General features: G+C 37.4%; 1 protein-coding gene across 7 annotated transcripts in view; it reads left to right on the forward strand.

Annotated features, from left to right (window-relative positions):
- GPAT4 (glycerol-3-phosphate acyltransferase 4) overlaps positions 1 to 26898 on the forward strand; it is a 42672-nt gene extending 15774 nt beyond the window's left edge. For 4 of the 7 annotated variants that reach the window (XM_074209002.1, XM_074208999.1, XM_074209000.1 and 1 more), the window contains exons 2-13: positions 4669 to 5688; positions 14223 to 14292; positions 14463 to 14760; positions 15482 to 15556; positions 16440 to 16529; positions 17235 to 17328; positions 17986 to 18101; positions 18701 to 18756; positions 19412 to 19497; positions 22363 to 22491; positions 22567 to 22667; positions 25860 to 26898. In XM_074209002.1, coding sequence (XP_074065103.1) covers positions 5524 to 5688; positions 14223 to 14292; positions 14463 to 14760; positions 15482 to 15556; positions 16440 to 16529; positions 17235 to 17328; positions 17986 to 18101; positions 18701 to 18756; positions 19412 to 19497; positions 22363 to 22491; positions 22567 to 22667; positions 25860 to 25968 — 1389 coding nt within the window. In that variant the 5' untranslated portion in view covers positions 4669 to 5523 and the 3' untranslated portion in view covers positions 25969 to 26898. The remainder of the gene's footprint in view (positions 1 to 4668; positions 5689 to 14222; positions 14293 to 14462; positions 14761 to 15481; positions 15557 to 16439; positions 16530 to 17234; positions 17329 to 17985; positions 18102 to 18700; positions 18757 to 19411; positions 19498 to 22362; positions 22492 to 22566; positions 22668 to 25859) is intronic. The other 3 variants (XM_074209003.1, XM_074209004.1, XM_074209005.1) reach the window with 3 other exon arrangements.
- The last annotated feature ends 290 nt before the right edge of the window (positions 26899 to 27188 follow it).

A 27188-nucleotide genomic window follows, 5' to 3' on the forward strand; every position in this document is an offset into this window, starting at 1 on the left:
TAGGAAAATCCAAGAAAAAACAAACACATTGAATCACATTTTCATTTGACAAGAGACAGGTCTATCAGATTCAGTAATCTGATCCAGGGGCAAGGAGTTGTAGCACTCAAGGACTTTCTAAGAGCACAGTGAGATTCCTGAGATGGAATTAAGACAATACACATGATGGAGAAATAGGTCAACTGGAATTTTTGTCAATTCCTTCCCATGTCTGGGCCATAGATTCAGGGAGAACTGAAGAAGGCACCTGCTCTCAATGGTGCATTCTGGAGTGAGAAACTAGCCTATGTCCTGAGTGAGTAGGAAATTCAGAAGCAAGTAGTATCAGTGTGGCTCAGACTCAAGGGTGAAGCAGGGTCTCAGGTCTAGCTTCTAGCCTAATCTGAACTCTGCAGAGGAAATAATCAAGGCTGGAATACCCAGTAAAAGGGAATTCTACAGTTCTGTCACTCTGAACCATCAGAACTTTCTGTATGTCTAATAGTAACAGGCTTCTATCATTCAGACCTATGCTCAGATGGGGCGGGGGACAGAAATCACACTTTGCTCTAGATCAAACCACATTGGAATTACTGAAAATTTAAAATGTTACCAGACTGAGCTATTTCTGAGAGATTAGAATCACAAAGCACTCCCAAGAAAGCAGCCATAATACCAACCCAGACCCTACTCCAGAAGTGCACAGGTCTTGACCCTAACATCAAGTCTAAATTCAGAAAGTAGGCTGTGAAAGAATAAGCAAATAACAAAAAATAATAGTCCTTGTGTAATAAGTTGTTATGGTGACAGGGATGCTCAAGACAATCCAAAAGAAGAGAATTAATTGAAAATATTTACAAGCAGAGTCTCAAAGAGAAAATAATTTGGGCATGAGCTGAAGAAAAGTTTAAAAAAAAAGATTTAAGTAGGGAGCAGCAAGGTGGTGTATTGGATAGAGTACTAGCCCAGTAGTAAGAAGAACCAAGTTTAAATCCAACCTTAGAATTTAATGCTTACTTATAGCTATGTGACCATATCACTTAACCACATTGTCTTGCACGGAAATAATTACCCCCCAAAAAGATTATAGTGTTTTTATGAATAAATTGTGAGTGCCAGAAGAAAAAAAAGGGAAAAGAATCGAGAACTTTGGAAGAAAGAATTGAAAAGAGAAATAATAGCCCTACACAAGAAGTATAAAAATGTTATCCAAGCAATAAACTCCTGAAAATTAGAATGGACTAAAAAGAAGCCAATGACTCCATGAAACAATATTTTTTAAAAAGAAAGAAAAATTATTTCATAGCAAAAACTACTCCCAGGAAGACAATCTAGGAGAAAATAATTGGGAATCATGGGACTATTTAAAAGCCATGAACCCCCCCCACCCTAAATAAAACAATAAAGCAAAAAAAAACAAAACCAAAACACCTTAACCTCTTAGACCCAGGGCTCAGGCTATAGACAAAGAATCTATGAGTCACTTCTTGACAGAAATCCCCAAATGAAAACTCCTAGGAACATTATAACTAAAATCCAGAACTACTTCATCAAAGAATTAAAGTACTTAAGGGGGTTGCAGTGTGGAGAGCTTGGAATATGATAGTCCAGAAGACATAGAGTATAGGTTTTCAGACAACAGTTTACTCAATAAAACTAAGTATTATCCTACAGGGGAATAAAATGTACTAGGGATTAATGAAATAGGGGACTTCTGAGCAATCTGATGAAAAGACCTGAGCTATGTAAGCAACTTTGAACTTAAACATAGAAATTATGAGAAAAAAATTTACAAAAAACAATGCTAAGAGGTAAAAGAAGGATACACAACTTGTTCTAACATGAAGAGTTTAACACACACTTCCCCTCTGATCTCTTATCATGCATCTTGGGTCTTAGAAGGAATCTAATGAGTCAGAAGGTGGTCTGGGAGTGGTTGAACTATAAAGTTAAGGATCTTAAAAAGAACAAAAAGAAAGGCAATGAGGAACTTGGTAGTAAAGGTGTGGGGGGGGAGTTAAAGAAAATTGTAATCAAGTGCCTAGTAGAAGTCTCTTTAAACTAGAAGGATGAGGAGTAGATGATAATTTTGACACTTGAACCTTATTCTCATTTGAACTAATCAAAGGAAAGAAGAAGAAAAGTTGGATATGAATATATTTCACTTAGAAAGGAAATAGGAAAGAAAATAGGAGAAAGGGGAATTAGAAGAAGGTAGATTTGGGAGCAGCTAGGTGGCGCAGTGAATAGAGCACCGGCCCGGGAGTTCAAATCCGCCCTCAGACACTTAAGAATTACCTAGCTGTGTGGCCTTGGGGAAGCCACTTAACCCCATTGCCTTGCAAAAACCTAAAGGAAAAAAAAAAACAGAAGAAGGTAGATTAAGGGAGGGACTTGTCCTAAATAAAACAATGGATTAAAAATACTTGAAGCTCATTTTGGGGTGACAGAATTAAAAGCTGAAGGGGGCATACCTATCAATAGGGGAATAGATAAACAAGATAGAATATATGAGTGTAAATAGAATTATCATTGTACTATAGAAGAAATGAAAAGGGATGATTTCAGAAAAACTTGGGGGAAATTGTAGGAAATTGTAGGAAATAAAATTATAGGAAATAAAGTGAACAGATATGGGAGAATAATTTGTACAAAGACAGTATTGTAAGGACAAAGAACTTTGAAAGACTTGGTAGCTCCAATAATAATGACAAACCTCAGTTCCAGAGAACTAATGATGAAAACATGCTGCCCATCTCCTAATGGAGAAGTGAGAGGCTCTCTGTTGAATGAGATATGTGAGGCTAAGTATATTTTTTCTTTTAAGACATGGCCAATGCAGAAATTTGTTTTGCTTGACTATAATATGTTTTTAATGGGTTGTATTTTTCTTTCATTCTCACGACCGGGGTGGGGGGGGTGGTAAAGGAGGAAGGGGGAGAGGAAATGAGAGTGAAAGATTTTTACTAATTGATAAAAAAAAATAAGATTAAGTTAAAACAAAAGACTGAGAGGGTAAAGTGCTGCTTTCCAAGAGCAAGGGGAAAGAATGGACTAATCCAATTCGAGGAAACCAATAAAGGCAGGTAAAATCAAGGTTTATTCAAGGACACAAGTAGCTTTTGTGACTTGACGGACACCATGACGCTGGATGGCCAAAGTTGTGGCTTATAGTACTATTCTCATGTTTTTAGAATAGGCCTGCTTTCTTTTAGTTAATGTCTTTTATCAAGGAACTAGGTGTCTTGGATTTGTTAGTTTTGAAGAAAAATATCCCTTTCTCAGTGAAATGAATAGTTGATTTAGACAGAGATTATTTTTGATTGAGGAGATTGCTGAAGTCAGAAGGGAGAAGAAAGTATCCTGGTGTCTGCAAGTCTTCAGTACTTAACTGAGCTATCAGATGGACATTCTGGTACCAGTTCTGGTTTTTATTGACTGTGTTTCCAGCTTTGTAAGCTATTCAAGTCAGGGGTGGCTAGGTGGCGCAGTGGATAAAACACCGGCCCTGGAGTCAGTAGTACCTGGGTTCAAATCCGGTCTCAGACACTTAATAATTACCTAGCTGTGTGGCCTTGGGCAAGCCACTTAACCCCATTTGCCTTGCAAAAAAAAAAAAACATAAAAAAAAAAGATATTCAAGTCAGAAATTTAATATATGATGGACATTTTTCCTTCTTTCTGAAAGGCCTACTAATATTGGTTGGATTATTTAACTTGACTAGTTCAGTTTTATATTCTAGCATCTAGGACACATAAGCAAAATCTGTGTTGGATAATTAAAGGAAAGAGAATTCACTGTCTTTAGGAAAGTGAAAAACAAAATTTAGAAAAAAGAGACAATTAGACCCATCATAACTTCAAGGGCTCTGGACTAAATGAAATGAGACTAATAGGGAGTGATTCAAGACCTAGAATGGGACCAGTCAGGTCTTTAGCTGATTCCCAACTGGTAAGAAACTTTTTGCGTTTTTGACTCTTCTTTCCCTACCACTTGTTTCCCAATTTCACACTTCTTTACATACCCATCCCACACACCTGATGTAGGTGCTTCTGTAGACACTTTTTTTATTTGATTTGACTGGAACTATATAAAATGTCTGTTGGAGAACTACAGTGAGTCTAACTGCTTTTTGCTGGATTTGGATGATTGAAATATAATTAATTTTATGAAGCACTGATGGAATTCAGCAAGAAATCTAGCATGTGTAGTTGGACTTTTCTTAGTTGTGATATGTGGACAGAAATGTGCTCAGATTCACATTGTTTCATACTCTTCTTTACCAGGAAGTCTGAGAAAGTCACCCTTAGCATAAGAGAATAGTTTTTTAAGATGAAAGTCTTGTTTATCAAGTATTATTGGAGGTCAGAAACAGAAGTTGTAATTTGTGTTACTTAGGGTAGGACACTAATTCAGGTTTGGTGATTAATATGCAATTCTGTTTGGATATTGGAAATGATGAAATTAAAAGGCAGTGCTTTAGTCAGAAAATCATTTAAAACGTCAGTATTCTTGTCCTTTCTGTCCTTTTTTGCTATGCCAGATCCTCAGACTTGGGTTAACAGAATTACTGAACCTGGCTCAAGACCATCTGAACACTTCCCTGTCCTCCTTCAAAAACAGAAAGAAAGAAGGAAAGATGTTTCTTGATTTGCTAGACTGACTTTTGTTTCCATTTTCTCTTTCAGCTCTGGCAGCATGTGAGCAGCTTTTTATCAAGAACATAAGTCATCAAAAGGGGACCCTAGAAACAAGATTTTTCAGTGGAGACCAATGCCAGAAGGGTCTGGAATTTCATTCTGTGGAGACAGCATGAGAAGTTTTTTGCCAGTATCTGTGGCCCACTGGCAACGACTGTAGTTCTGCAGGAGGGTCCTGGAAGCATCAAGCCCAGGAACCTCTCCTGAGGAAGAATGGAGCCAGACATGAACTCACCCTGGTGAAGATATTCTTTGTGTCCTGTGAAGGGATTTTAAGTAAAAATTATTTAATTTCCCCTAATTTTAACTTGAACAGTCTTCTATATAAAGTGCCAGTATCCTGCTCAGGAATTAGCTGAATATTTTTGGCACAAAGTTGACCTTTTTTGGGTGCCATTCTAGCAATGATATAACAACTTGGTGTGTATTATTATCAAGACAGATTCATCTGCCACGTGCATTTGGATGAGAGAGGACCTCTGAAATCACTGTAAGGACAGCCGAAGCAGAGATCCCTGCTCACTCTCCTAGAACTGAGTCTGGACTTGGACTCTTGGATGATTTTGTTTAATATTTATCCCTTCTTATCCATCTCCAAAGTAGATCTTTCCCAGGTTGTCTGGAGTCTTCTGTCCACCATTTGTGGGATCATTCCTAGTAGTGGGATCATACCCTTCCATACACAGATGGTAAAAGGATGTGAAGTTTGGAATGGAGTTGGTTAAACTTTGGGAACTTGGTTCCTTTCACAGACTATTGCTCTCAGAGAGGACAGTTTGAAAGTCTCAGGGCCTTCAGGGTTTCTGTTTGGTGAAGGGCATTGGCCTGTCTGGACCCACCACCATGTTCCTGCTGCTGCCTTTTAACAGCCTGATTGTCAACTTGCTTGGCATCTCCCTGACAGTCCTCTTCACCCTCCTTCTGGTTTTCATCATTGTCCCAGCCATTTTTGGCGTCTCCTTTGGTATCCGAAAACTCTACATGAAAACTTTATTAAAAATCTTTGCGGTGAGTTGGGCTATATTGCAAATAGTTGACCCATGGTGAAGGGAGGTATAACACAGGTAACAGTTAATGACATCACTTCTTCCCTGGTTCATGGAGAAAACTGTAGGGAAAGGAAGTGGTGGCAGGGCCACATGTATGCTAGCTGTGAAGGCCTTCAGAAGTCGGTTTTATTGAACATAAAGGTCTTGGTGATGTTAGGTTTATCCTAAATAAAGGGGGACTCTTATATCACACCAGATCAAGTGAATTCCATAGAGAATGAAGCTAAGAATTGTTTGTTTCACAATACAAAATATTTTTCCCAGTTCTTTGGGATCATCCATAGAGCTACCACTGGGTCTTTGCCTTATTTTCAGATGAGAATAAGGTCTTCTGTCCCAACATATATCTTAAGACATTTGCTAAATTGTATTCTTATATAACACTGATAGTTTCATGATGTGACTTTTTTTTGGTGAGGAATATGAAAATTGTGAATATTTCAAAATATTAGATTGTGGTGATTATTCAGTATAAAAATAAGCTTCCTTGTGTTCAAATTTCTCTTGTGTTCAGACTTGCTCTGCTTTTGTTTTATCCTTAGAATTTGTAGCAAATTCATTGTTATGAGAATAATACTTGTTTGAATCTGGGTTGTAGGAAGATAGTAGAGCATGTAACAAACTGAGGGGATGGTTAGAGCTGGGGCAGGCTGGGGGAATGAGCTTGAATATTGTGATCGTGTGTTTGGGGCAGCAGCAGCACTTCGGGGAGCAATCCGACCTGGTGGGCAAGGGAATTGGCTTGACAAAATCTTTTGTAAGGTGGCGATTAAGAAACGAGAATAGGGGGCACGGGGAGATACTTTTTGCAAGGTTTGTGGTACTTGTTGCAATTCTATTTAATATCAAAGTCATAGGAGGGAAGAAAAGAAGGAAGGAAGATTGCTCAAACATATGCTGTGTGCCAGGAACCGCACTGAGCACTTAGGAATTTAATCAGTAAACATTTATGGTGAGTGGGATACTGTGCCAAGCACTCAGGATAAAGTCCTCAAAGAACTTGCAGTCAAATTGGAGAAACAACATAAACTTGTGTCTTTGTGTGTGTGTGTGTGTGTGTGTGTAAGAGAGAGAGGGAGAGACAGACAGACAGAGAAACAGAATTAAGAAGGGTAGAGGGAAGGTTGAAATGTGAAGGCAAGGAGGTCAGTAGTTGTGGTTTAGAGGGAGAGCATTCTAGGAATGGGACAACCTGAGGAAATGCTGGGAGTCAAGAAATCTGAGGATCTTATTCAAGAACTATCCAGGAGAACAGTTTGACTGGATTGAAGACTATGTGTATGCAGTATGATGTTAGAAGAATGGAAACATTGGAGAGGACTCAGCATTAACACAAAATAGCATTTTGTTTTTGATCTTGGAAACAAATAGGGAAACCACTAGAGTTTATTTTATTTTTTTATTTTTATTTTATTATTATTATTTTTTTTTAGGTTTTTGCAAGGCAAATGGAGTTAAATGGCTTGCCCAAGGCCACACAGCTAGGTAATTATTAAGTGTCTGAGACTGGATTTGAACCCAGGTGCTCCTGACTCCAGGGCCAGTGCTTTATCCACTGCACCACCTAGCCGCCCCACCATTAGAGTTTATGTCAGACTTGGGCTTAAGAAAAATCACTTTAGTTTCTGAATGGAGGATGGATTTAGAGTGGGAGACACTTGAGGCCAGCTGATTTCACCAATAGGCTATTTCAGCACCAGAGTGGTAGAGAAAGGGAGAAAAGGGGATGTGCAGACAAGAGGTTGACTTTTGCATTTGGGGACCTGAGGAACTGGGAGAATAATAGGAGAATAGGAGAAAGGGAAAGTTCATGCATTTAAAATGTATATTCGATATCCAGTTTGAGGAATCTGAAAGCCAGTTGGATATGTCAGAGCAGAAATTAACAGAGAGGCTGGGTAGTATAGGTTGATTTGAAAATCATGAGCATAGAGATAGTAATTAAATCCTTCGGAACCGATGTCCTCTTTACAACCACACTGAGAAAAGTATTACTGTCATCCTCATTTTACGGTGTAGACAGTTGAGGCAGACAGAGGTTAAATAATTTACTTAGGATCACCGAGCTTGTGTCTGAAGCTGGATTTGAACTCTGGTCTTCCTGACTCTAGTCTAAGCACTTTATCTATTCCACTACCTTTAGCTGCCTGTTAATGAAGGTTTGGAAAATTGTATGTGGCATTGATTTTCTGGATTTTTTATATTTACAAAGGAATTCTCTTTAGTTCTTAGACAACTGTTAATTTGAGAGTAACATTCAGAATACTGCCTTACATTTTTGTCATATTTAACAATTTTCAAAGTGATTTCCTATATTCTCTACCATTTGATCCTCCAAACGACTCTGTGAAATAGGTAGTAAAGATATCATTACTCCATTTTTCCACATATAAGGACAGTGAAGATATGAATTGCCTTGGATCACACAGCTCATGAATGGTGAAAGAGATCATGCAGAAGGGGTTTCAGACACCCAGTTCAAAGTAAATTTAGGATAAAAAATGATTGTTAACATGCAGTGATTCCATGGACACAGTAGAGAGAAGAAATATTTTATATTTGATTTATCTGATTGAAATTTATGTCTTTTTTTTCTTTAAGTAGAAAACCTGTAAAGGGAAAATAGTTCAGGGATTACTTAATGGACAGTGTATTTCATTTTTGGTTTATCTTTTATATTAATATGCCATGTATAATTAACTTGTGTAATCTTTTCAAACTTCTCAGCCTTGAAAGATTGGACATATCAGAAATCCTTTCTGGAGTCTCTGCATCCTTTCTCTTCCCTCTTATGTGAAAAACAATCCCTAGAATTAGTTGGGTTAATTTATGCTATTTTTATGTGACTGCAATGAGACAGGGTCATTCTTGATTTTTTTTAAGTACAAGAAATCAATTCATGACACTGGATTGTATCTTACTATAAAAGACATTAATACTAAGATACCAGCCTGTAGACTTTTTGTGTTGACTAAGCCAATCACAGTTTTCAGTACTCTAAAGTAATATTGACCTCATGTTTCAGAAAGTAGTTAGGAAGATTCAATTGAAGAAAAAATTGAGGTACCTTCTATATCTAATGTACTATAGAGGGATGGTTAATAGGAACCAGATGAAGGTAAATTTATTAGACAAAGTACTTGTCCTTTTATCTAATTTAGATTTCTAGGAGGAACTCTAAAGTAGCTAGCACTTCATTATATTCATGCTTACATTGAGTGAATGGATACTCCCATTATGTCCACTCTTTAACCAATTGCAGATCCATGCTTTCTCATTTTTAATGATTCTTAACAATTTCTTAACATCCATTGTCCAAAGAGAAATAATGGATTTGTTAAAAAGTTGTTTTTACTCATTGTTTCATTTTTGATTTAATGGTCTACCTAAAGGTATTTTAGGAAGACACTCTAGTCTCATTTGAAGATCAAATGAGATAACATTTATAAATTATTCGTAATATTATTAAATTGTAATATTATTAAATTGAAGAGAGTCCTGTAGCAAAAATTGCCTCCTTGTAGACCTAGTAACATTTTCCATTTGAGTTTCTAAGGGTTTTCATTTTGAGATATGACCCTGGTATATTTTTAGCAAGGGGTATGTGGAATTGAAAGCACAGAAAAGGCTGTGTAGATAGCCAGCTTTGGAATTTGGAAGTCTAATTTCACATACACATACTTTTCCTGTTTAGGTAACTCTCAAGCTCCCCAAGTTGCTGAGTGGGTAATTGTAGATCTGCATTATCTGCATTGAGAGAGTGATAGTTCTCTTTACCATTGAAAATAGCATGGTCAATGAATATTCTTAAAATGTATTCATCTCTTTGTAGAAGGATGATATGAATTGATGCTGAATAGACTAGTAAACGGTTTCTCAATTTGGGGAGCAAAGAGGGAAGTTCATCATTCTGAGAAAGGAAGCATCCAGGATCCTGGTTTAGGATAAGTTTTTTTTTTTTGATATGTGACTACTATGCCCTCCTGAAATGACTGCTGAAAGAAAATCTTGTTTAATATTAGAAGATTTGAGTTCTTAAAAAATTTGGGCCAAAGCTCCCAAATGATTCTTTATGGTTGCTGAGTTACCAAAGGTTTACATCTAGATATTAGAGATCTCGAGGATGTCTTAGTTCAGAAAAGGAACTTTGCTATAATAAATAGCAAACTAATAATTTTAACTGTAATACCTCTTCAATATTTGTGTATTTCTTTATATACATTTTCTCTCTTGATTTTCATGGTAACCCTTTAAAGGTGCAAGAGCTATTACAAATAACAAAACTTACACTGAAGAAGGGTTATTAACTTGTTTGAGGTCATATCTAGTAAATTGCTTTTATTTCTTCACTGATAAGTTTTTTCTCCTTTAGTTTTTATTTTATTTTTTTAAAGATTTTATTTATTTTGAGTTTTACAATTTTTCCCCTAATCTTACTTCCCTTCCCCCCCCCCCCGAAGGCAGTTTGCCAAGGCTTTACATTGTTTCCGTGGTATACATTGATCCAAATTGAATGTGATGAGAGAGAAATCATATCCTTAAGGAAGAAACGTAAAGTATAAGAGATAGCAAGATATCAGGTTTTTTTTCCTAAATTAAAGGTAATAGTCCTTGGTCTTTGTTCAAACTCCACAGCTCCTTATCTGGATACAGATGGCACTCTCCTATGCCAACAGCCCCAAATTGTCCTGATTGTTACACTGATGGAATGAGTGAGTCCATCAAGTTTGATCATCGCCCCCATATTGCTGTTAGGGTGTACAGTGTTTTTCTGGTTCTGCTCATCTCATTCAGCATCAGTTCATGCAAATCCCTCCAGGCTTCCCTGAATTTCTGTCTCTCCTGGTTTCTAATGGAACAATAGTGTTCCATGACATACATATACCACAGTTTGCTAAGCCATTTCCCAATTGAAGGACATTTACTTGATTTCCAATTCTTTGCCACCACAAACAGGGCTGCTATGAATATTTTTGTACAAGTGATGTTTTTACTCTCTTTCATCATGTCTTCAGGGTATAGACCCAGTAGTAGTAGTAGTATTGCTGGATCAAAGGGTATGCACATTTTTGTTGCCCTTTGGGCGTAGTTCCAGACTGCTCTCCAGAAAGATTGGATGAGTTCACAGCTCCAACAACAATGTAATAGTGTCCCAGATTTCCCACATCCCTTCCAACAATGATCATTATCTTTTCTGGTCATATTGGCCAGTCTGGGAGGTGTGTGGTGCTACCTCAGAGAAGCTTTACTTTGCATTTCTCTGATAAGTAATCCATAGTCATATGAAAAATTGCTCTAAATCATTACTTATGACTATGGATTGCTTTGATCTCCTCATCTGTGAATTACCTTTGCATATCCTTTGACCATTTTTGTCAATTGGGAAATGGCTTTTTTTAAAATTTGACTCAGTTCTCCGTATATTTTAGAAATGAGTCCTTTGTCAGAAATATTAGTTGTAAAGATTGTTTCCCAGTTTACTACATTTCTTTTGACCTTGGTTACAGTGGTTTTGTCTGCAAAAGCTTTTTAATTTAATGTAATCAAAATTATCTAGTTTGTTTTTAGTGATGTTCTCCATCTCCAAACAGTCATAAACTGTTTCTGTTTCCATAGATCTCACAGGTAAACTAGTCCTTGATCTTCTAGTTTGCTTATAGTATTGTTTTTGTCTAAATCCTGTATCCATTTGAATCTTATCTTGATGTAGGGTGTCAGGTGTTGTTCTAATCTAAGTTTCTTCCATACTTACTTCCAATTTTTCCAGCAGTTTTCATTGAAGAAAGAATTTTTATTCCAATAGTTTGGATTCTTTGGGTTTAACACTGATAAGTTTTTGAGGAAGTATTGGGACCCAGGTCTCCTACCTTCCAAATCTGAAGTTCTATTCTCTTATGCCATATTGCCTCTACTTACTGAATTATTTTTTAAAAATTAACCTTTCTCAGTGCAGCAAACTGGGTTATTCTAAATCTTCTTTAATCTTCTCTACATGTTCACAGTCATTTGTATGCTAAATTTATATGTCCCTATATATTCAGAGTACATTTAGATCACATAAGAGACTGGATATTCCCAAGATTAGGGAAAAAAGAGGAAATGTCCGTGTTGTTACTGAATTCAATTATGAGAATTTGTGTAGTTGCTTTTTCTGTTATTTTAAAATAAAATACTATATTGTAATTCTGTTTTGTAAAATTGAAGCAAGTTTTGTTAAAGCCTTGTATTTCCTGGAACTACAACAATAATAACAAGAAATCTGGTAGAAGTACCAGAGTTTCTGCATAGATTTTGTATAAATCTGTCTGATTTTATTTATCCTCTGAAATCTCTTTAGAAAGGAAGTTCCTTTAAAAAAAAGGAAGTTCCTTAACTGAACAGTAAAATTGCAATAGTGATATGTTTTATTATCTTGTAGGTATCATAGAGTTTCCTCTAGTTTCAGAGGGGAAGTTATTTAAATTGTCTTAAACATAAAAAATAAGATTTCTTAAGATAAAAGTAATTATTGAAAACATGTCAGGCTCAGAAAGCAAAGTGAGTTAAAGTTTTCATAATTTGAATCTTTTTGCTCTTTGTTTGCCTCTACAAGGTGCCCAGTTTCTCTAGACAGCCCAATTTTAAGGATTTAACCAAAGTAAGATCATTGACCAGATCAAACTGTTGTCCTGGGACTGCTAGGTGGCGCAGTGGATAAAGCACCAGCCCTGGTGTCAGGAGTATCTGTGTTCAAATCCCTGCTCAGACATTTATTAATTATCTAGCTGTGTGACCTTGGGCAAGCCACTTAACCCCATTTGCCTTGCAAAAAAACCCTAAAAACAAAAACAAACTGTTGTCCTTCTTTTGACCTTACCTGTTGAGGTTGATGGCTCCATTCAGACTAATGTACTATCTTCTGTCAGATATTAAGCAGTTTGATTTGACAAATCAAATATTCTGCTAATAACTTATGTTTTTTGGCAAAATTCTGGTTAGTATATGTCTGGCCATGTAAACTTTGTTGTGCCATAGAATGGTCTGTTTCTTTCCTAATCTGCATTCTGTGAGATATTGTGCTGGAGGAGGAGGATGATTTTCTACTCCTTTGACCTCCAAAGAGATTATTTTTTTTTAATTTTGCCTACCATTTCCCTCAAAGATAGAAGGGGAAGAGTCTTACTGAAAGTTTTTATGTTGATCCTTGTTATATAGGTTCTTTTTTATTTCCTTTAAAAGGTTATTAATCTAGGAAGGCAAACTTAACAATTCTTTTTTTTAATTTTTTTTTAAAGTTTTTGCAAGGCAAATGGGGTTAAGTGGCTTGCCCAAGGCCACACAGCTAGGTAATTATCAAGTATCTGAGACCGGATTTGAACCCAGGTACTCCTGACTCCAAGGCTGGTGCTTTATCCAATGCGCCACCTAGCTGCCCTTAACAATTTTTTTTTAAAAAATATTGTTTGTTTTTCCAACAACATGCAATTCTTTTTCACCAGTTCTTTTTTTTTTTTGCAAAATTTTAACATTTTTCTCCCTCCCTCCCTCCCTTTCTTCCCCACTTCCCCCTGACAGAAAGCAATGTAATCAGGCCCTACATGAGTAATTATGCTAAACATAGATCCATATTAATCATGTTGTGAAAGGAGAATCAAATCCAAATGAAAGAAAAAACATCAGAGAGGAAAAAAATAACATAATACATAAGGCAGCCTTTGAAAATTGAAGATAGCTTAGACTTCACTGTTCCTTTTCTGGATATGAATGGTATTTTCCATCATCACAGATCTTTTAGAATTGTCTTTGACTGTTTTACTGCTGAAATGAACAAGTCCATCTTGATCATCACTCATTGTTATTGCAAACCAGCAGTTAACAATTCTGCTTTCATTTGTTGCATTTAAAATTAAAATGAGATTATGTCTAAATGAAGTTGATACCATAACCAAATCAGATCACCAACATCTTTCTGATAACTTCCCAGCTGAGTTTTTTATTCTTGTTCTTATTAGGTAAGAATTGTAGATGTAGATTTAGGTGCTATGGTCTACTGAAGAAAAGTTACTAAGAAAGTAGATAAATTGGTCAGGAATTTGAGGTAAGAAAGGTAAGACCCAAAAGGTAAGAACTGATAGATTTGGGTTTTTTTTTTTTTTATGTACTGGTCATTCATGTGATAGAAGATTCCTTGGTCTTGTACACAGTCCTGAGTGGGGAAGAGTCAACTTATTAAACTATAACAAACAGTCCTCATTCCTACCACATACACATCCCATCACTGCTCTAGTTTTTTAGTTTATAGTCCATTGTGCTTTTCAGATTTAAATTGCAATCATTTAGTTGGTGATAAAGAAAAAGGAGATCTGTTTGGATAGAACTTTGGGTTTTCTTCTAGGATGTGTAAGATGTCTTGATTGACATCCAGCTTATGTCGATTTGGAAATAAAATTTGCACATACATTTTAATAGTGGAGGATGAGTGACATTCTTCCTTCATTTGATACTTTCTTCCAGTGGGCCACTCTAAGAATGGAGAGAGGAGCCAAGGAGAAGAACCATCAACTTTATAAGCCGTACACCAATGGTAAGAACTACTTTTGGGCTCTTAAGGTGCTTGAACTTATCCTAATAGGTCCCCTTGAACTTGCAGCTTTTAACTCCATACCTACTCCTCACCCTCATTGGACATTGTGAGTGCTTACATTATATTTTATCCTAGTATGCTGCTTGACAGGAAGGGTCTCTTTGTTTCAGGAATAATTGCAAAAGATCCCACTTCACTAGAAGAAGAGATCAAAGAGATACGTAAAAGTGGGAGCAATAAGGCCTTGGATACTTCAGAATTTGAGCTTTCTGACATTTTCTACTTCTGCCGAAAAGGAATGGAGACCATTATGGACGATGAAGTAACAAAGAGGTTCTCAGCGGAGGAGTTGGAGTCTTGGAACCTGTTGAGCAGAACCAATTATAACTTCCAATATATCAGCCTGCGACTCACTGTCTTGTGGGGGTTAGGGGTGCTGATTCGCTATTGCTTCCTTCTGCCACTCAGGTGAGGGCAGGAACTGATAGAAGAAAAAGGCTTAAATTAGTCCTGCCCATTTTATAGATATGACTTCTGTCTGAATCTTTTATCAAGAAGGGGAGAGAAGGTAGTAATTGTTCTCAAGAATTCATCTCTTACTTAGAAGAGTTGATTAATTATCCTTCAAATCTCTTAAATCCCTGCATTCCATCATCTTCTCTGAGGTGATTGAATTTCTTATAGCCAAACTTCTTGTTTGGTTGGAATAAACAGTGGGTGGCATCATCCTATCCTTCCCTGGGCATGATTTTCTTTGCTTTTTCCTTGCAGCTTATGTCTCTTAATGTAGACATTTCTTTTTCAAATTGTCATTTGTATCATGTGTTATGTTGACTAGAATAATTAGGGAATATCCCTAGTTTCTGGCTTCCATTATTTGGAAACAGGTGAATTGTTTTCTTTCCTGGGCTTAAAGCCAGAGGGGGAAGAGTTAGGCAGGTACCTTGAGGGAGAACAGTTGATTAGTTTGTCCTTGGAAGTAATGTCCCTCTGAATCCATAATGTATGGGTTAGTGTCTAGATGTCTTCTAACCCTAACAAGTGGTTGAAATTCTTTATTTCAGGCTTTGGGTGTTCAGATCTTGGTGGTGGTTTTCATGAAACCCAGTATTATTCCCATATACAAAATTCATCATTTCCAGGTACCGGTTATTGGTTTGCTGTCCTCTAACCTGTTTTCCTCTTACAGGATAGCTCTTGCCTTCATGGGGGTCAGCCTTTTGGTGGTGGGCACAACCATGGTGGGATATTTACCAAATGGAAGGTGAGCAGATTTTTGATGTTGATGTAGGTAAAGGGAATGGGGGTCCTGGGTGGTGAGGTAGCACAGTTATTGACACTCAGGCAATTTCTTCTGAAAAATCCAGGTCTCTAGAGACTTGTTTGGAAGGGTGATGAGTTTAAAAGATTAGTATCATTTAAAATAACTTCCTTAACTCATGAACCCAGATCTGTATAGTGTTTTTAATTTCCACTATATGAAATGGACTCCATACCCTCTCTACTTTAGAGGCATAGTTGTATAAGAAAATGCAGAATGTGAAACTGAGGTTGATGTTAACTGATTTTACTTAAAGTCTTTAGTCTTGAGTGTCCGCTGCGGTGATCTCTGTAGTGATAGATTATGAAAAGGTAAAGGAATTTAGTCTTTGAAGGAAAGTGGGGCTCCTTTTGGGAAAGTTCAGAATTCTGGAAAGTCCCAGGCCTAGCAGTCCTCTTTTTCTTCAGCTCCTCTGGCAAACATGTGGCTCTTTGGGGCAGGGATTGCTTGGGGAGGAAGAGGATCTAGGAGACAGCCTGGTTCACCGAGACGGCAAACTCTGGGGCTGTGAGTTTTAATATATATATATGACCTTGCTGTGTGACTTTAAGTCACGTCTTCTCTTTCTCTGCCTCAGTTTTCCCATGTGTCAAATGGAGATACTAATACAATAATACTAAGATCTTTCACAGGGCCTAGGAATAACTAATAAAAAAGCCATGTGTGTATAATATGTATTATATATACATGTGTAACATGTGTGCATACATATTTTTTAAAACTACTTTGCAGTTGTAAAGGCTAGTGAGTAGTCATAGTTGATTAGCTGGAGTCATTGACTTTTCCCACTTGGTCTTATTTTGTGTTTTTGTCTTGGTTGCTACAGGTTTAAGGAATTCATGAGTAAGCATGTACACTTGATGTGTTATCGGATCTGTGTACGTGCACTGACAGCCATCATTACTTACCATGACAGGTGAGACAATTACAGAATTTGGGTATAAAACTAGATTAGAAATTAGAAACTTAGGTAAGAGTACTGGTAAAAAAGAAGCCACTTCTTAGTAACTAGCAAAAAGAACATTCTTCTGAATCTTTGAGCTAGAATCACTCTAGTTCTTGGTGAAGTTGAGGGGGTATGATTACTTTGAGTTCATTCAATCTAGTTTTAAGAGTTTTCAAATTTTGATTGTCTTTGTTTTACTTAGTGTGTGGGGCTGCAGGTAGAAAGATAAATAAGACAGGTGTAGTCAGTCACTGAAGATTTGTAGAGCACTTGCTCTGTGTTAGATATTAGGACTCTGTACAGTGACTAAAACAAACCGTACTAGCAAGGAATTTACATTCAAATGGGAGACAACAAATACATGTATAAGTATACACAGAATAAATATAAAGAGAATAAGGCCAAAACACATGAAATGTTTGATGGTAGTTTGAGAAGGGATCAGGAGAGGTTTCAGGTGGTACTTCAGCTCCATCTTGCAGTATGAAAATTCCTTGAGGCCCAGTTAGTGGGGAGCATGCTCCAGTGGTGGGTGAACATAGTACGAACCCTCAAGTAACAGGGGAATCAGACAAGAATGCTTATAACAAAGGAGAAAGTGAAAAATGTACGAGTAGCACCAGTATTATGAGAGGGTCATTTTGTATATTTATAATTTTGTTTGTTTCAAACCAGGGAAAACCGACCTAGGAATGGCGGCATCTGTGTAGCCAATCATACCTCTCCCATTGATGTTATCATTCTGGCCAGTGATGGTTACTATGCCATGGTAAGAGGTTTTCTCTCCTTGCTTTATGATTTAATTACTTTAATTTGGGCCAAAGGCTGGGGAAATGCTATAGACCCTAAAGAAGTTTTTGTAGAGTGTCTTTTCAAAAGCACACATACACACACACACATCCAAAGGTACATGCTAGTTTGGATTCCCTCCTTCCAAGATGCTTCCTTTGTCCCTAGGACTTCAGTGATCACTTGGCAACCTTGTGGTGACATTGTTTGCAGACAGACACAGCCCAAGGTTGCTGAGGGTGTGGTTAGAGATTTCACTTCCTACTTCCAGGTAGATTATGGAAAGGGATGAAGGGCCGGTAACAGGACATTTGAAAGGGAGCTGGATTCCAGGGTAGTTGGGATTATACTCTCCAGGGTTGGGGTGGGTTTCACTCAAGATAGACATTCTAGTTTTGGGGGATTCAGCTGTGTTCTTAGCTATCCTTCACTGGCATCACAGATTAAAAGAAGGCATTTAATGCTCATGGGGCAAGGACAAACTTGATGTGGAGTAAAATGTATAGGGTGAAAGGGTTGGGATACTGACTTTCTCTTTAGAACTAGGACTTTCTAAGTATTGAAGAGCTATATCCTGGGATTCCAGCTTTTGTGTGAGGACACCTTCACTAATCAATCTTCCTTGGTCTGAGATTAGGTGGGCCAGATTCATGGGGGACTGATGGGTGTGATTCAGAAAGCTATGGTGAAGGCCTGCCCTCATGTGTGGTTTGAACGGTCTGAGGTGAAAGATCGCCACCTGGTGGCTGAAAGGTAAGCATTGTTGTGGCTTATAAATCTCCTGGGAAAAGGGCCTTAACATCCATCATTCAGTAAACATTCAAGTTCCCATTATGCACAAAATACTGACTGTGTTGGTTAAGGTTAGATATTAGTGAAAAATCAGTATGGATAAGTTCCTCTTCAAAAAATTTTCAAAGACATAATGGGACTAAATAGATTCTTTTTTAAATACATTTTTCTTGATCTTTTATTTTTACATTGTCTAAATTTTCTTCATTGTCTTCATATGAATTCTTATATCATCAATTAATTAATGAACAAATATGCATTATCTATGCATTATGAATGAGTCACTATGTTCACTAACCATTCTACTGTCTTGTTTGCAAAAAATGATAGTATAGCATTTAAATAGGCATATAAATTGAATATTTAGTTGGTATCTTTTTTTGGCTTTGTCAGTATTATCTGTCTTAGGTTGAGCCTTCACAAATCAGGAATCATATGTTTATTATGTCAACCAATACTGTAACAAATGCATAAAGGTCCTTGATGCATGTATATCAATAATATGATGATATAGAGATAGTAACTTCTTAAATTTTAGTTTTCTTTTGTTTTATCTGAAGGCTGACTGAGCATGTACAGGATAAGAGCAAGCTACCTATCCTCATTTTCCCAGAAGGTAAGTTAATATAGAGGGAAAGGCGTAGGGAATGGAGGGGGAGAAAGTACAACCAGGTGGGAGTGATGAATAAAACAGATTATTTTGGTGGAGACCAGAGAAGAATTCATTTATCATGATACCTTAGTGTGAAGGTCACTTTTCCTTGTTGACCTATGTTATTGCTTCTTGGCTTTTGTTGTCCTCTTCTATCTAAGGGTTTTAATGGCACCTGAATCTCATAGTATTTTATTGGAAGTGATCTTAATAATCATTTAGCCCAACCCTTACAGTATTCTTGACAAAATGGTTATTCTCTACATCATTTCTAGTTGAACAGTTTGGAAGTCCCTGTAAACTTTCCAAGCCTTCTGAGCCTCTCTGACCTCAGAGTAAATAACTTCCCTATGAAAAGAGTGTAGGAGGTAGGAAGGTATAATTATTTCTGTTGTCTTTAACCTGCCTATCAATTGAGAGGTTGGTAAGAGTATGCAAGATTTATTTTCAGGAGTTTTTCTCATTTGAAGAGCTCTTTAAAAAGAGTAGGAGATAAAACTTTTCCAGAAAAGTAGTTCTAATAATTGTGTATTCATTCTGGACACATGATCTCTAGAGTAAAATTTATATGTGTGAAGTTAAGAACACAGAGGAAATAGAATTTTTCTCTTATTTTCAGGAACCTGCATCAATAACACATCAGTGATGATGTTTAAGAAAGGCAGTTTTGAAATTGGAGCCACGGTTTATCCTGTTGCTATCAAGGTATAAAACCTGCCACCTATGAGAGATCAGTTATTTACCACTAAGCCCTGGTATATAATAGGAGAAGGTGGAGTTAAGGAATAAGGCCCACTAATGACTGGGTTGATAATTTTCCAGTAGAGCTTGTTGGCTTGGCTGAACTCATTGTGCCTAGAGTATTAGAGAAGGAGAATATGTAATTCTCCAAAGTGCAGATGGGGGCTGGCTAGGTGGCACAGTGGATAGAGCACCGGCCCTGGAGTCAGGAGTACCTGAGTTCAAATCTGGCCTCAGACACTTAATTACCTAGCGGTGTAACCTTGGGCAAGTCACTTAACCCCATTGCCTTGCAAAAAAAATGCAGACAGAGGAAATTCTTCAACCTTAAGCTATTTTGTTTTTCCTTTTCCAGCCAGGGGAAAATAGTAAATCATTTAACTTTAGTAAATTTTCATCTGTACTTCTACTGTGTGTCTTCCCTAAACCCCTTCCAGAGAGCTATCCCTTATAATAAAGAGTTTTAAAGGGAAAAGGGTGGAAAAACAGTTCAGCAAAAATAACCAGTATATTGAGGTGGGGGAAGTGATGTTTTTACATCCATGGAGGTACCATAGCTCTTTCCTGGGGCCGAGCTTGGTCATTATAGTTTCATAATTTTCCTTTTTGATTTTTTTGGTAGTCATTCATTATGTATATTGTTTTCCTGGTTTTCCTTACCTCATTTTTTACCATATAAGTTTTACCATAGTTTTACATTTCTATCACATTGTTTCTTATAGCTCAATAATATTTTGTATATTGCTCAATCAGTGGGCATCTATTTTGTTTCCAGATTTTTTTATACCACAGTAAAACAGCTATGATAAATGTTTTGGTATACGTGAGGCTTTCTTGCCAATGACCTTTTTGGAACATATGCATTGTAATGAGATCTCTGGACCTTTCAGAGGATATGAACATTTTAGTGACTTTATTTTCATGATTCCAAATTGCTTTCTAGAATGGTTAAACCAATTGACAGTTCACCAACAATGAATTAATGTGCCCATCTTTCTATCACCCCTCTAATATTACCTGTTACCATCTTTATCCTTGCCAGTTTGTTGGATATATAAAGCAAAACCACAGGATTATTTTGATTTACATTTAATAGTTGTTTGGAATATTTGATTATTAATAGTTTGTAGTTCTCTTGAACTGTTGTTTTTATCCATTAACCATTTACCTTTTGGCTTTTGGTCAGGAAAATTTCTGTCAGTTATTACCCATATATTGGCTTTCAGATCCTTATCAAAGATTTTGAATCAAAGATTTTTCCCATTTATAACTTCTTTTCCTAATTGAATTAATTTTGTTCATGCAAAAATAAAACCCTTTCCCCCCCTAGGTTATTACCTCTTTCTTCATAGTTTAACTGGAATGTGCAACTAAATAATAAGATGGTGAAAATGTATCCTTGCTCTACTAGAAAAACAAATTAAATTCATCCCCTTAAGAATAATATTTTAGTATCATTGTCTTTATCGTCTTAAGAGTTCTCAAGAGTCATCTAAATAGAGGGAGGGAAGGAGGGAGAGAGAGAGAGAGTGAGGATGTGTGTGTGTGTATGTATTTGTGTATTTGTATATGTTCATGCATGTGCTTATGCTTAAGGACTCATGCTAATCTCCAGAACAAGTAAATTATAGTTCTGTGCTGTTAATAAAGCCATCCACATTTGTTATTGTTCATTTTTTACTGTCTAGCTCTTCTTGAACCCATTTGGTTTTGGGATGTTTTTGACAGATGACACAGGTGAGGAAACTGGGACAAACTTGGTTAAGGTTTCCTGCCCAGGGTCACATGGTTAATAAGTTTCTGGGGCCAGATTTGAACTCAGGAAGATGAGTCTTTCTGACTCTCAAACTCAGCACTCTTTACATTATATCACATTAATAAGCATCTTATCTTGACCTAGTTTAATAGATAGCCAAACCTGTTGAGCTTCCTAAGACTATAGGCCTTTTGAAGGTTCACATTTAGCACTAAAATGTTGGAGTCAGATTTTTTGTGTTTTTTTGAAATCAGTGTCCTGGTATTCTGGACACATTTCCAATTTTTTTAGTAGATTGGTTGCATCTTTGATTATAGGTAGTTACTGCTTCTTATTATCTTAACTTGGACAAACAGGGCAAGGGGAAACTGCATTTCCATATGTCACTTAATTTTATTCTTACAACCCATTGGTGAGAAATTCTTTGCTGTTTTGGATTTTTGTTCCTTATCTCTGATTTAGTCCTTCCAGGTTTCCCTGAATTCCCATCCCTCCTGGTTTCTAATAGAACAATAGTGTTCCATGACATACATATACCATATCAACTTGCATTTATTAAGCAGCAGTTGCAAGTCAGGTGCTCTGCAAAGTGCTAGGATACAAAGGAGGGCAAAAATTGGTGCCTGTCATCATTGAGTTCACAACCATGAGCAAAAGGAAAAGCATTAAAGGGGTATTGCTGAAGATGAGATGTTAGCTGGGACCTAAGGGGAGATGGACAGACAAAGAGAATGAGAATTGAGAAGGATTATTAGAGTTCTATAGAGAGAAATTCAAGATTGGCAGTGGGGAAAGGATTTATTCAAGGAAAATCCTGTTTGAAATAAGAAATGACTCCTCAAAAGTGATCTTTCAAAGTTACATAGAATCAGAATGAGCAAAACCAGGCTAATGTTGCTGAGGACACAGAACTCCCCAATCCTGACTTCATAATTTCCATTTTTAAGAGGCTCCAGAACTTCCATCATAATTATTAAAAAGGGCAAAGAGGGCTTCTGTGGATGCTTAACAACTGATGGTGGGGATTAGTGACTTCATACTACCTAATTTGGTGTTTTTTTGGGGACTTTCAGTATGACCCTCAATTTGGAGATGCTTTCTGGAATAGCAGCAAATATGGGATGGTGACCTATCTTCTGAGGATGATGACCAGTTGGGCGATTGTGTGCAGCGTTTGGTATCTTCCCCCCATGACCAGGGAGGTGAGAGCCTAGCTAGATAAGAGCTTACTTTTATTTGTCTTCTCATGACCATGAACAGGTTTGATTGGTAGTAAGAGTTTTTTTTTCCCCCTACAGGCAGATGAAGATGCTGTCCACTTTGCAAACCGGGTAAAGTCAGCCATCGCCAGACAGGGAGGGCTCGTCGATTTACTGTGGTGAGTGAAGCCACAAGACTTCTCTGTCCCCTTTAATGGGAGCTTGGATTTCTCAGATGGGATCACAAAACCTAGCTATGGAAAAATGGGAGTGTCCCTCTAGCTAAATGAGGAGGTCTAATAGTTTGATTCCTATGCATTTTTAAAGCAGATGAAATTCCAGGCAATAAACTGATCATCTCATGTGTAGAATTGTTTGGCCTCGCATAGTAGTCTATGCACATACTCTGGTCTAGCTCTGTTAGCCTTCTTAACTGTGGCTCATCCAGGAAGTTCCTTCTCCCATCTCTGAGCTTTTGCAGTGACTGTCTCCTTGGCCTAGAACACTCTCCTTTCTCAACTCCACCCCTTAGAAGACCTGACTTTCTTTAAGAAGTAGACCAAGTATCACCTTGTTAGGAAGCCTTTCTCTGTCCTCTCAACTGCTTATTCTCTCCCTTTTAAAGGATGGGCATGGGAGTAAGGAGGAGTACCTTCCAACCTACTCAGTGTGTGTGTATATACATTACACATACTTGTATACATATGTGTGTGTATGTGTGTGTGTATGTGTTTGTGATAGTTCTTCCTTTTAGAACAGGTGTGTCCAACCTTCTCTCAGAGCCCATTCAGATTTCCAGTTTGTTGTTGTGCTTTTTGTTGATGTGGGTTGCACTGTATTGAATTCCATATGCTGCCCTTGAGGGATTTTTATTGGGTGATACTGACCCAGAAGAGCTAAAAGATTGAATCCCCCTACTTTAGAATGTAAAATCTGATACTAGCTAAGAAATAGAGTGGTGGATCAGTGGAATAGATTAGATGCAAAAAAGACAGCAGGAAACGATTATAGTAATCTGCTGTTTGATAAACCCAAAGAGTCCAGCTTCTGGAATAAGAACTCTCTGATAAAAACTGCTGGGAAAACTGGAAGATAGTATGTCAGAAACTTGGATTAGACCAACATCTCACACCCTATACCAAGATAAAATCAAAATGTGTGCATGATTTAGACATAAAAGACAATATAAGTAAATTAGGAGAATAAGAAATAGTTTACATGTCAGATCTATGGAAAGGGGAACAGTTATGACCAAGAAGAAATAGAGAACATCATAAAAAACAAATTGGATAATTTTGAATACATTAAATTAAACTTTTTCACAAACAAAACCACTTGCCAATATCAAAAGAAGTGTAGCAAATTGGGAAACATTTTTTACAAGTGTTTCTGACAAAGGACTCATTTCTAAAATATACAGAGAACTGAGTCAAATTTATAAAAGAACAGGCCATTCCCCAATTGACAAATGGTCAAAGGATATGCAAAGGATATTACAGATGAGGAAATCAAACCTATCTATAGTCATGAAAAACTGTTCTAAATCATAATTGATTAGAGAAATGCAAATTAAGGCATTTTTGAGGTAATACCTCACACCTCTCAGGTTGGCCAATATGACCAGAAAGGACAGTGATCAATGCTGGAAGGGATGTGGGAAAACTGGGACACTAATGCACTGTTGATGGAGCTCTGAATTCATCCAATCTTTCTAGAGAGCAATCTGGAATTATGCCCAAAGAGCAGTAAAAAAATGTGCATACCATTTGATCCAGCAATATCACTACTGGGTCCATACCCTGAAAAGATCATGAAAAAGGGTAAAAATATCACTTGTACAAAAATATTCATAGCAGCCCTGTTTATGATAGCAAAGAATTAGAAATCGAGGGATGTCCATCAGCTGGGGAAAGGCTGAACAAACTGTTATGTGTATATGATCGAACACTATTGTTCTGTTAGAAATCAGAAGGGATGAGAATTCAGGGAAGCCAGGAAAGATTTGCATAAACTGATCCTGAATGAGATGAGCAGAACCGGAAGAACATTGTATACCCTAACAGCAACATGGGGTGATGATCAACCTTAATAGACTTGCTCATTCCATCAATGCAATAATCAGGAACAATTTTAGGGTATCTGTGACGAAGAATACCATTTGTTTCCAGAAAAAGAACTGTGGAGTTTAAACAAAGACCAAAGATTATTATCATTAATTTTTTAAAAAGTCATTTTAGGTATTACATAATTTTACTCTCTAACATTTTCTTTCTTCCTTAAGAATATGTTTTTTTCCTCAACACATTCAATTTTGTCTATGTATACAATGGAAACAAATGTACAGACTATCAAACTACTTCTGTTGGGGGGAGGGGAGGGAGGCAGGGGGAATAAATTGTAAAATTCAAAACATTGCAAAAAAATGATTGGTGGAAACTACTACTGTATATAATTGGAAAACAAAATATTTGTATTAAGAAAAAAAGAATGCAAGCTTTTTGAAGGCAAGAATGACTATTTCTGTTTTTTAGTTTATACCAGCACTTAGTACGGTGTGTCAAACATAGTATTTTATTAGTACTTATTGATTGATTTCTCACAATTATCCAGCTGTTAAGTGACCAGGATTTAAACCCAGGTTTCCTGATTCCAAGACCAGTGAGCCTTTCCCAGAGGAATTTGGATGACTTGTAATAGGGAATCATCATAGGTTAAAGTAGCCAGGTTGGGTAATAAATTTGTTCCTGTTTCCAAGTATTTAAGCAGATATTTCAGGGTGTATATTAGTGATAGATTTAAGAAGTCACAATGTTGATATGAGCCTAGCTCCTCATCTGTAAAATGAGATTGAAGAATGACTTGTATTTTTTATTTGATTTGGGATGAGTATGAGTAAATGCCAATATAAAAGGAATTTTGATTCCTTCAAAGTACTATTATATTTGCTTTGAGGGTAAAAAGCACAGTCTGCTACTGTAAACCTGAGACCAAAATAAGTGCTCACATTGAAAGAGGTCGATGAGTTAATCCCTCAACTAGTTTCCAGGGTCATCCTTAATGAGAATCACTTTTGTCTCTGACTGGCTTTTTTTTTTTTCCTTGATTCTGAGTTACTAATTGTTTGTACTTAACTAAGTAAGAGTGACTTATCTAATTTGGCTCCTTCCTTACTCTTTTTTAAAAAATGTCTATTTATTTAAGGCAATGGGGTTTGAGTGACTTGCCCAAGATCACACAGCTAGGTAATTATTAAGTGTCTGGGCCCGAATTTGAACTCAGGTCCTCCTGACTCCAGGACCAGTGTTCTATCCACTGTGCCATCCAGCTGCCCCTCCTTCCTTACTCTTACATCCACTCCCCTTTCTTCTCAGGGATGGAGGCCTAAAGAGGGAGAAAGTGAAGAATACTTTCAAGGAGGAGCAACAGAAACTGTACAGCAAGATGATTGTTGGGAACCATGAGGACCGGAGCCGTTCCTGAGCCCTTGCCTCAGCCTTGCTGGAGCCACTACTCCCCACTCTTGATCTATGAGCCAGCTGGAGTCCCTGCTGCCACCACTGCTGCGTCGTCCTTGGCTCTGGAGCTCATTCGAGCTGCTCCTGAATTCTTGGACTCGAGCTTCTTCAGAGCCTCACCTGAATCCTACAAGCCATGGTGGCACTTGCTCCTTAGTTGCCTGGAGTGAATGCCACTAGGTTTTGCTGCCCAAGAAGAAATGCCTTCTTATTTCTGTTACAATTAAATTCATTGGAGGAATAACATTAAAGTGAACTCTACACCTGTGCACCTTGTATGGAGCTGTATGTTTAGAAGACATTGGCCACATTACTTTGTTAGGGAGAAGTCTGTTACAAATAGCCATGTGCCAGGGTCACTTTTGTGGGTTCTGTCCTGCTCTTCAAAGGACAACTGAAACAAATATTGTTTCAGTATAAAAACAGTCCCTAGTCCTTGTATCTCTGCAGAAATTTATGGTAAAGATAATGGTGGTCTCCAGGTTGTTCTCCATGTCCCTTCCCTCAACCTCCCTCTGCCCCGTCCCACTCCCCAATGAAGTTTTTAATTCCTGTGACAAATCCTAGGATTTCACCAAATGAGACTGGAGAGGCATCATAGACCATCATTTGTGGTAGGGGCCAGGGGTATTTTAGTTCAGAAGCTAGTTCTGATCCTGGACTCTGCTGCAGTTGTCAATCTGTGCCTCAGTTTCCCCGTAAGTAACTTGGGGGTGATACCTACCTCACAGGGGTGTTGTGAGGATTAAAGTGCTAATGTGAGACGTATGAGAGATGCTCAGTGTTATAAGTCAAGGTCCATTGACTGTGGCAGGATGTGGTCTGAGCTCAGAGCTGCTGCCCAGGACTTTGAATTTGTTTTTGTGAGTAAATAAAAGTTGTCTTGGCTGGTGAATGAATTGATGGATTTTCCCTCTTCCTTATTCTTTTTTGCTCTTGGTTATAATCTTGAATGGATTATAAACATGCTTCTCCCCCTTTAAGAAAAAGCACATTTCTTATATTTGTAGGGTGACTTTGGGTTCTGAAGGAATCTTGATTGTCTCATAAGAGTGTGAAGTAGCATTGCCAAGAAAAAGGTAAACTGGAGCCTCCTTTGTTCACTTATGTGCAAGACTGCCTACATTTTCCATCTTTGTCCCAGAACATTAGGAACAAGGGTGGAAACCACTAACATTTGAGAAG

This window comes from Macrotis lagotis, chromosome 1 (genome assembly GCF_037893015.1).
Source record: "Macrotis lagotis isolate mMagLag1 chromosome 1, bilby.v1.9.chrom.fasta, whole genome shotgun sequence".
NCBI classification, from domain to species: domain Eukaryota; kingdom Metazoa; phylum Chordata; class Mammalia; order Peramelemorphia; family Peramelidae; genus Macrotis; species Macrotis lagotis.